The following is an 11,555-nucleotide window of genomic DNA, read 5'->3' on the forward strand; positions in this document are numbered from 1 at the left end:
GCGTGTGTATATATATATATATATATATATTTGCTGCACTCCCACGTTAACTGGATGGTGTAGAAAGAGAGAAGTGTGGGTCATATCCAGCTACATCTGTCAACGCGTCATTCGATGGTTGTGATCTGGATGGCTTCTCCAAAAGAAGGGACATTCGGGGATAGAGGAAACACCCATACTCCACTGTCTCCCTCCCTCCCTCCAGGAAGTAACCTTAGCTTTGTGTAAACATGTCTCCAGTCTCTCCCTCTATTACATCCTCATTTCTCAGCCACCTTCACAAAATTATGCCCGTCTTAACGAGCGAAGTACAACTTACGTATCCAATACATCATCGAGGTCAAACAGTAAGCTTTGTGTTCTGTAACACCAGACAGTTTAGCATATTTGGCATTTTTCTTACGCGATACCCAGCTTTCGTCATAACTGCCATACTGTAGCCTTCTTCCTAATTTTTTTTTTTTTTTTTTTTTTTTAACTCTTCAAAGTTTAATATTCATAATTTCAGTTTTATATTCGAATTTCCTTTATCCTATAATTGATAGCCAGATCAAAAGAGGAATTTTAATTTTACAATTGTTTCTTCTCTCTCTTCCCCCAATTACTCGTTTTTGATGATAAATTTGAAGATTGTTTTACTTGAAACGTTCGTTCAATTCTTTTCTTAATTAATGTTGCTTTAGTTACATGCAGTTTTCAATTATTAATCTGAAGATATTCTAATTTTTTTTTTTTAATTTTCTTTCAAAGATAAAATATCATCGTAAATCTTTCTGAAGAAGAAGAATGAAAATAATCATACTTATAATATTTTAAAATTAAAAAGAAATTAAAAAAAATTCTAATTTCTTCTATCAAATATTTTTTAATGCTTAATTTGCATTTGATTCCGCAAAAATAAATCTTATTTTCGTTTCTTTTTTTTATCATTTCAAATCTCAAAAGAAAATACAGAAAAGTTCAGAATGAAACAACGTCAACTCCTATTTGCATCTTTCTTGCATAATCCTTTCCAATATTTCATTCGTTCTATGAGTGATTCTGAATTGTACTTTCTTTTCTGTTATTTTCTTCATAAAATATACATAAAAAAACATTATAAAAATTTCAAAATAATCTCTAAACTATCTAAAATTAAAGCTAAAGATTCTCGATTTTTTTTAACCTCTCTAATACCACATATTGCTCATTTGTTTACGTATTCTATTACAATAATAAATATCAATTCTCGATACTTTTTAAAGAATAGTTAATTTCTTAGCAATAAAAAGAAATTCTATGCTTTTAAACTAAAAACATTTTCTAATCAGAAATTTGAATCCGATGAAGATTTTTCTCTAAATCAAGAGGTATCCTCACTGATATTACTTTAAGAAAATTATTTTCGCCATTTTTCTATGTAAAAAAAAATATTAATTTTCTATCGTTATTTATCTTTAAAATCAATAGAATTTTTTATAATGATTCCTATTACTTATATCTCTCTTAGTACAATACAATTACATAACTTTTCTATCAAGTAATATGACTAAGTCTTATAATCATTAACCTTATTACCACTCATAACAACGTGAATAGCAGGAAAGTGACATTTTCCTGCATCTTATCATTTCCCTAATGTTAATACCATTAATATATTTATAAAGAAAATATCATTTTCTAAGCAGTAACATATCTACAAGAGACCTTATTTTTTTAGGTAAGAGCAATAAGCACGTATATATTTAATAACTTATTCCGTTCACGCCACGGAGCAGATTGATTAAGTGATTATACAGGCTGACAATTTCCAATCATATATCGAATGATACTAGAAAGCTATCGACACAAATCCTCTCTCGTAGACTGTATACAATGGGGTCAATATAAACGTTACCGGAAGAGCGATTCCGTCACAAGTCCCTATATGTCCGAATTAGCCGTTGTTTATGGTTATTTGCAAAGATAGGTAAGGGGGAAGATGTGAATGACGGTTGCTCCGGTAACGTTTTCGACCGTATAAAGCCGCAACAAGTACGCCTGCGCTCTAGATTACTTACTGGTGAGATATGGGACGTATGCACGATGAGGGAAATTTCCTGAAAGCAATATAATAGCTTAAGTGAATAGTCCCATTGAAAACAATTCTTAAAGATTATTTTTTTTTTCCCGCAAAAATTCACTTCAATCTTTATATATTTTAATTTATTTTATATCTTATTATATAAAGATAATGCATTAAATAAATATATACTTATATATATTCTGGATGTAAGGGAGAAGAAGGAAATGCAATATAGACAGTGATTCTGTAATCATTAATAGATTAATTGTTAAGGTTAAAGTACGAAATGATATTAAGCTGTGGATAAATTTCTAACTAGATAGAAGTGACTCCATAGAGGTTAATAACAGATCCCATTTGGTAGTGGGAAGATTAAAGCAATGGCTGTGACACTAAGGATATGAAGAATTTACTTGGGAAATGATGTCAAGCAAAGTTCGCTAACCTCCCAGGATTCAAACCTTTTTAGATGTTGCAAATAACCTTATCACCTTAATAGAGAAAGAGCAAGAATCTAAACATAAAAAGGAATTCCAATTAATGCTAATTTATGAGATTATATATCCGCTTTGACATCAAACACCTTGTTATGTGAGTTGTTTTATTACTTTAACTTAGAATCAATATTAAGTGTAAAGATATAATTATTTCTACACCTTCTTCAGCTAACAGAAATCATAAAGAAGAATAAAAATATAAGAGTATATAATTCTATACATATATAGGTCAAAGTATTCAATAATTCGTGGAATTTAATACTTCAGAAATCCTTAAAGAAGAAGATTTTTGGTCTTTAAGTTTTCTTTATGAGAATGTTTGTTAGATCAGATAGATTTTTAAGTATGAAACTGAAAGAAACATATTAAATTATTGAAGATTTTTCTGAAAATATTGTAGACAAAGAAATACGAAGCCAAAACAATGATTTCAATACATGCCCCAGTTATATACTGTAAACAAATTAATAGATCAAGACTAGAAAATAGACCAAGTATTAACAAAAGTGTATATCTTTAAGAGCAATATAGATTTTTTAAAGAAAGAGAAATTGTATTCAGTTAATCCTTAAAATAATGGTAATTAAATCAGTTCATGTATTTGCTATTTCCTTTGAAAGCCTAAAACTACTTAATTAAGAAGATTTGTTTTAGTTTCTCTTCAACGTGTTAACATTGTTCGAGTGCATCCTCATAATAGATTGACCTTCATATGACCTCATCTAAAGCACCTATTTGTTAAATTCGGTCTGTTGAGCGAGTTTCTGGATAACGAAGTTAGAGATCGAAGCGTCCCTAGAGAAGACAAGAAGTGGGAACAGAGAAAAGTGACTGAAAGAAAACCTTTCGCACAAATCAAATCTTCTCAGCAAAGGAATACATTTATTGCCTTCTTTTCGTTTTTATCATTCTTATAGAAACTATTTTCTTAAAGAAACTTATATATTAAAACCTTATTTATAAATAATTCGAAAGGAAGTCAAATCGAAAGGGGGAAGATAAACAAAACTATTATTATAACATTTCGAATATCGTTAAGGGGTTATGGTTATTTTATAGAGAAAAAAATACTATATTTTTCATATCAAAAGTTAAATAACTATCAAAATCAAATAATTCTGGAAGAGTACGTCAAAGAAAGTGGAGAAAACCCGACACGTGTTTCTCACATCTACTAAAATATACTACAAAAAAAATTTACAAAGATTTTACAAATAATTCTAAAAAAACTAGTGCTTAGTAGGCATAAAAAAATCAATTTGAATTTTGTATCTATTGTGTGCCATTCTAGTTTTTTTCCCCATCGTTTTACATAAACTTTATTTAATTTTCTCGCTATAAGACATAGCACAACATACTTAGTAATGCCATTAAATAAATAACTTAAGCTTAAAATATAACATCAGTAATGTTAATGATACTCTTTATTAATTTAGTATAAGTATAAATCTATACAGTTATATAAGTTTTGAAATGAGATTTATTGGTGCATATCGGAACGAAATTAATTTCGCCTTTATTACTTTTATATATTAATAACGTAGAAAAAGAATTTTTGCTTAAAATAATTCAAGAATTGGAGTTTTATGTATATAAATTATTATGTTATTAGTAATTTTGTAACATGGTAATAAGTATTATTAGTTTCTGTTGCATGTTGAATTATTAGTAAGATGATCTGTTTTAAATATATCGATTTTTAATATATAATATTCTATATTACGTATAAATCTATAGGTAAACAGCAATGCTCTGCTTACTTTATATAATTTCAAATATAAATGTGTTTATCATGATAATTTTATGGAATAACGAGCGATTTTTTTTAAAGATATGATAAAATTATATGAATTAAATAGGAATATAATAAATATTTTAATAGCTATCTCATAGAGAAACAATATATCTATGAAATTTTATTATTATTATTATTATATTTTTTTTTAATCTAGCGGTGATGCGGAGAACGTGTAACAGATGTTACGAATAATTAAAAATTAATTAGAAATTTCCGAACAAACTTGGTAACAGAGTAAAAGTTTATTAATGTCTAACTCATACGTCTAATATATCGTATGTTAGGAGCTTAGAAGTGTTTCCTACAACTGTTTTAAGCAATGATAATCCATAAGAATATGCATAAATAGTCGAAGAAGGATTAAAATTACTATTCTGCTCACGAAATAAGAATGATTGAACAAAATTACCGAGAATATTCATTCATAGATGCTATTATAATATTGATAGAAGATGCTAAAGTCGTGTCTAAAAGGTTCTTTAAAGATAAAATGTAGAAATAATGGCGCTTAGAAAAAAAAAAGGAAGATAGGAGAATGTATTACTTGGCTCTTCGTCTTTTTAAAATTTTAAAGAATTAAAAATATCTTCTCATTGTAAATCGCATCTTTAATTCTTAGTGAATTTGTCGAGATGTCTCCATAAAGCTTCATTTAAATGAGGATTTTAGAATAAATTTAGAGAGTATCCTTGATCTTTTTATTCTTTCTAATATCCAGGATCCTTTAATTTATTAAAACTTATTTTTATTATAGAATTTTATATATAATTCCATCCATATTTAAATTCATTATAGAAATGAATGTATTTGAAAGGAAGATAAAAATCAATTCATAAAGAAAACAATTTCTTTTTTATTATTATTATTACAGAAAAAATAACAAAACATTACTTTAAAATATAATTTTATTAATCCGAAAAGAATGTGATTTTCAAAAGTGGATTCATGCTGATTAAATCATTATGGATCAAGCTTGAAGTAGATTAAAAATTTAATAATAAATGACGTCTAAATATTAATAAAAGAAACTGAAATAAAGGCATTTCGATAATTAAGATTTTCGGGTGGATTTTATCAAATTTTTATTCAATAAATTCATTATATAATGTAAACTGTTTGAGAAAGAGAACAAAGAGGAGAAACTAACAGAATTAACAATGCAAAAAAATAAAAAAAAAACCATCTCTATATTGGAGATTTGCTTTCTTTTTTTTTTAACAGAGAATTTCCTTTGGGAAATGGTTTGAAGAAAATTAACTTGTTGTTTACTTATTTTTTTCAATTAATATCATTTAAAAAAGGATTAACGATCTTGGAAAGTGCGGAATTACAATAAATGAGGCTGGTATGGTTTATAAAGCAGGTTTAATTAAATCAAATGGGAAAGGGAGTTACACTCTCACAATCTTCTTTACAAATATCTAAATGTCTAATTTATGATTTTTTATAATCTCATTTTTCATATATTAATGCGTATTATGTGTTACTATACGAATTAAGAACAAATTAAAAGAGTTAGATTCTTTAGTTAAATAATGGAAACATTATAATAATTCCTTATTTCTTTATTATTTTTTTATAATTATTATTGATTTTATGTTGAGATTATTATTTTTATCGGACTAACTGGAAGTTTTGTGAAAAATATTTTGTAAATACTTCTCCAAATTTAATCAAATTACATATTAATGATAAGTCAATTAATATAAAATGACTATATACAGTAGACCACCCCTATAACACTGTTGATAATTCCGTTTTATATAAATTCCATGTTGTACGAGTCACTTAGATTTTACAAATACGTGAGCCGTTCACAGCCCGGCATACGTATTTGTAAAATCTAAGTGACTCGTACAACATGGAATTCATATAAAACGGAATTATCAACAGTGTNAGAAAAATAATAGAAAAGTGAAGGAGGAGACGATCCATAAAATTTTCGAACTTAAAGCGACAAAGAGAAAATTACTATCTGAGCAATGACGAAAGTCAGGAGGAAAATTATCCAACTGTTAAATTCTTCCGCCACATAACACGAGGAAATAAGAGGACAAAGTCTCTCTCTCTCTCTCCTCTTTTAAAATGACTACCGGATAAACGGTTATCCACTTGTAAAAAAAAAAAAAAGAAAGAATTTTCAATCACTCGTATCATTTCATAGTCCAATTCTTAAACGAATAAATTAAACTCTTCGGTGTACTTCACGGTGATAAGATTATAAACAGAAAATAGGTCAGTAGAAATACTTAATTATTCTCTACACTAATTATATTTTATCGGAAGAATAATATTTTAGTCAAAAAGATTTTGATTTAATACACCGAATAAATTTATATAAAAAAAAAAAAGAATATTAAAACGTTAGACAGTTTGAATATTTAATCGCCATTATGTATAAAATAAATAGCATTTTTTTTAAGTCGGTTTATCAAAGAAGAGTGAAAACCAGTTTTGTCGCCTATCTTCAGACTTATGGATCTATAAATTTTGGGTTAGTGTTATGAAAACGGTCTATGAAGAATGCAGTGGTTGATCATGAATAATAGTCACATGCCATTTCTGGCCATGTGAGGAAGTTCTGGATGAAGACAAAATGGTTATCTGTCAAATAGTCTTCGAACAATGATGCCAGGTGGAAAAACTCTTCTCCTAGTCAAATAAGCTTAAAGAAAAAGAAACTAATTGACTTATTCTTTGTTTTAAAAATAAAACAAAGTTTATAACTAAAACTGGGGCTTAATACTATTTAATTATATATATATATATATATATGTATATAATTAAAGTAAATTTTAATGCTTGATTAAATAATAATACAAAATTATGTGTAGTATTTTTTAAAAATTACGTATTTCGAATGTAAATGTAGAATCAAGAAAACATTTTCATCAATTTTTGTTATTATTTCTTTACATTTTCTTTTTTTTTTTTTTTAACTCTTCAAAGTTTAATATTCATAATTTCAGTTTTATATTCGAATTTCCTTTATCCTATAATTGATAGCCAGATCAAAAGAGGAATTTTAATTTTACAATTGTTTCTTCTCTCTCTTCCCCCAATTACTCGTTTTTGATGATAAATTTGAAGATTGTTTTACTTGAAACGTTCGTTCAATTCTTTTCTTAATTAATGTTGCTTTAGTTACATGCAGTTTTCAATTATTAATCTGAAGATATTCTAATTTTTTTTTTTTTTAAATTTTCTTTCAAAGATAAAATATCATCGTAAATCTTTCTGAAGAAGAAGAATGAAAATAATCATACTTATAATATTTTAAAATTAAAAAGAAATTAAAAAAAATTCTAATTTCATCTATCAAATATTTTTTAATGCTTAATTTGCATTTGATTCCGCAAAAATAAATCTTATTTTCGTTTCTTTTTTTTATCATTTCAAATCTCAAAAGAAAATACAGAAAAGTTCAGAATGAAACAACGTCAACTCCTATTTGCATCTTTCTTGCATAATCCTTTCCAATATTTCATTCGTTCTATGAGTGATTCTGAATTGTACTTTCTTTTCTGTTATTTTCTTCATAAAATATACATAAAAAAACATTATAAAAATTTCAAAATAATCTCTAAACTATCTAAAATTAAAGCTAAAGATTCTCGATTTTTTTTAACCTCTCTAATACCACATATTGCTCATTTGTTTACGTATTCTATTACAATAATAAATATCAATTCTCGATACTTTTTAAAGAATAGTTAATTTCTTAGCAATAAAAAGAAATTCTATGCTTTTAAACTAAAAACATTTTCTAATCAGAAATTTGAATCCGATGAAGATTTTTCTCTAAATCAAGAGGTATCCTCACTGATATTACTTTAAGAAAATTATTTTCGCCATTTTTCTATGTAAAAAAAAATATTAATTTTCTATCGTTATTTATCTTTAAAATCAATAGAATTTTTTATAATGATTCCTATTACTTATATCTCTCTTAGTACAATACAATTACATAACTTTTCTATCAAGTAATATGACTAAGTCTTATAATCATTAACCTTATTACCACTCATAACAACGTGAATAGCAGGAAAGTGACATTTTCCTGCATCTTATCATTTCCCTAATGTTAATACCATTAATATATTTATAAAGAAAATATCATTTTCTAAGCAGTAACATATCTACAAGAGACCTTATTTTTTTAGGTAAGAGCAATAAGCACGTATATATTTAATAACTTATTCCGTTCACGCCACGGAGCAGATTGATTAAGTGATTATACAGGCTGACAATTTCCAATCATATATCGAATGATACTAGAAAGCTATCGACACAAATCCTCTCTCGTAGACTGTATACAATGGGGTCAATATAAACGTTACCGGAAGAGCGATTCCGTCACAAGTCCCTATATGTCCGAATTAGCCGTTGTTTATGGTTATTTGCAAAGATAGGTAAGGGGGAAGATGTGAATGACGGTTGCTCCGGTAACGTTTTCGACCGTATAAAGCCGCAACAAGTACGCCTGCGCTCTAGATTACTTACTGGTGAGATATGGGACGTATGCACGATGAGGGAAATTTCCTGAAAGCAATATAATAGCTTAAGTGAATAGTCCCATTGAAAACAATTCTTAAAGATTATTTTTTTTTTCCCGCAAAAATTCACTTCAATCTTTATATATTTTAATTTATTTTATATCTTATTATATAAAGATAATGCATTAAATAAATATATACTTATATATATTCTGGATGTAAGGGAGAAGAAGGAAATGCAATATAGACAGTGATTCTGTAATCATTAATAGATTAATTGTTAAGGTTAAAGTACGAAATGATATTAAGCTGTGGATAAATTTCTAACTAGATAGAAGTGACTCCATAGAGGTTAATAACAGATCCCATTTGGTAGTGGGAAGATTAAAGCAATGGCTGTGACACTAAGGATATGAAGAATTTACTTGGGAAATGATGTCAAGCAAAGTTCGCTAACCTCCCAGGATTCAAACCTTTTTAGATGTTGCAAATAACCTTATCACCTTAATAGAGAAAGAGCAAGAATCTAAACATAAAAAGGAATTCCAATTAATGCTAATTTATGAGATTATATATCCGCTTTGACATCAAACACCTTGTTATGTGAGTTGTTTTATTACTTTAACTTAGAATCAATATTAAGTGTAAAGATATAATTATTTCTACACCTTCTTCAGCTAACAGAAATCATAAAGAAGAATAAAAATATAAGAGTATATAATTCTATACATATATAGGTCAAAGTATTCAATAATTCGTGGAATTTAATACTTCAGAAATCCTTAAAGAAGAAGATTTTTGGTCTTTAAGTTTTCTTTATGAGAATGTTTGTTAGATCAGATAGATTTTTAAGTATGAAACTGAAAGAAACATATTAAATTATTGAAGATTTTTCTGAAAATATTGTAGACAAAGAAATACGAAGCCAAAACAATGATTTCAATACATGCCCCAGTTATATACTGTAAACAAATTAATAGATCAAGACTAGAAAATAGACCAAGTATTAACAAAAGTGTATATCTTTAAGAGCAATATAGATTTTTTAAAGAAAGAGAAATTGTATTCAGTTAATCCTTAAAATAATGGTAATTAAATCAGTTCATGTATTTGCTATTTCCTTTGAAAGCCTAAAACTACTTAATTAAGAAGATTTGTTTTAGTTTCTCTTCAACGTGTTAACATTGTTCGAGTGCATCCTCATAATAGATTGACCTTCATATGACCTCATCTAAAGCACCTATTTGTTAAATTCGGTCTGTTGAGCGAGTTTCTGGATAACGAAGTTAGAGATCGAAGCGTCCCTAGAGAAGACAAGAAGTGGGAACAGAGAAAAGTGACTGAAAGAAAACCTTTCGCACAAATCAAATCTTCTCAGCAAAGGAATACATTTATTGCCTTCTTTTCGTTTTTATCATTCTTATAGAAACTATTTTCTTAAAGAAACTTATATATTAAAACCTTATTTATAAATAATTCGAAAGGAAGTCAAATCGAAAGGGGGAAGATAAACAAGACTATTATTATAACATTTCGAATATCGTTAAGGGGTTATGGTTATTTTATAGAGAAAAAAATACTATATTTTTCATATCAAAAGTTAAATAACTATCAAAATCAAATAATTCTGGAAGAGCACGTCAAAGAAAGTGGAGAAAACCCGACACGTGTTTCTCACATCTACTAAAATATACTACAAAAAAAATTTACAAAGATTTTACAAATAATTCTAAAAAAACTAGTGCTTAGTAGGCATAAAAAAATCAATTTGAATTTTGTATCTATTGTGTGCCATTCTAGTTTTTTTCCCCATCGTTTTACATAAACTTTATTTAATTTTCTCGCTATAAGACATAGCACAACATACTTAGTAATGCCATTAAATAAATAACTTAAGCTTAAAATATAACATCAGTAATGTTAATGATACTCTTTATTAATTTAGTATAAGTATAAATCTATACAGTTATATAAGTTTTGAAATGAGATTTATTGGTGCATATCGGAACGAAATTAATTTCGCCTTTATTACTTTTATATATTAATAACGTAGAAAAAGAATTTTTGCTTAAAATAATTCAAGAATTGGAGTTTTATGTATATAAATTATTATGTTATTAGTAATTTTGTAACATGGTAATAAGTATTATTAGTTTCTGTTGCATGTTGAATTATTAGTAAGATGATCTGTTTTAAATATATCGATTTTTAATATATAATATTCTATATTACGTATAAATCTATAGGTAAACAGCAATGCTCTGCTTACTTTATATAATTTCAAATATAAATGTGTTTATCATGATAATTTTATGGAATAACGAGCGATTTTTTTTAAAGATATGATAAAATTATATGAATTAAATAGGAATATAATAAATATTTTAATAGCTATCTCATAGAGAAACAATATATCTATGAAATTTTATTATTATTATTATTATATTTTTTTTTAATCTAGCGGTGATGCGGAGAACGTGTAACAGATGTTACGAATAATTAAAAATTAATTAGAAATTTCCGAACAAACTTGGTAACAGAGTAAAAGTTTATTAATGTCTAACTCATACGTCTAATATATCGTATGTTAGGAGCTTAGAAGTGTTTCCTACAACTGTTTTAAGCAATGATAATCCATAAGAATATGCATAAATAGTCGAAGAAGGATTAAAATTACTATTCTGCTCACGAAATAAGAATGATTGAACAAAATTACCGAG

General features: G+C 26.9%; 1 protein-coding gene across 10 annotated transcripts in view; it reads right to left on the reverse strand.

The window, feature by feature from the left end:
• Positions 1 to 11,555, reverse strand: part of LOC111632500 (tyrosine-protein phosphatase Lar-like) — a 395,822-nt gene that overhangs the window by 140,783 nt on the left and 243,484 nt on the right. For all 10 annotated transcript variants that reach the window (XM_023377009.1, XM_023376993.1, XM_023376968.1 and 7 more), the window contains one exon: positions 8,843 to 8,881. In XM_023377009.1, the coding sequence (XP_023232777.1) occupies positions 8,843 to 8,881 (39 nt within the window). The remainder of the gene's footprint in view (positions 1 to 8,842; positions 8,882 to 11,555) is intronic.

Source organism: Centruroides sculpturatus, unplaced genomic scaffold (assembly GCF_000671375.1).
Source record: "Centruroides sculpturatus isolate CEXI.00-Female unplaced genomic scaffold, Cexi_2.0 scaffold125, whole genome shotgun sequence".
Classification (NCBI taxonomy): domain Eukaryota; kingdom Metazoa; phylum Arthropoda; class Arachnida; order Scorpiones; family Buthidae; genus Centruroides; species Centruroides sculpturatus.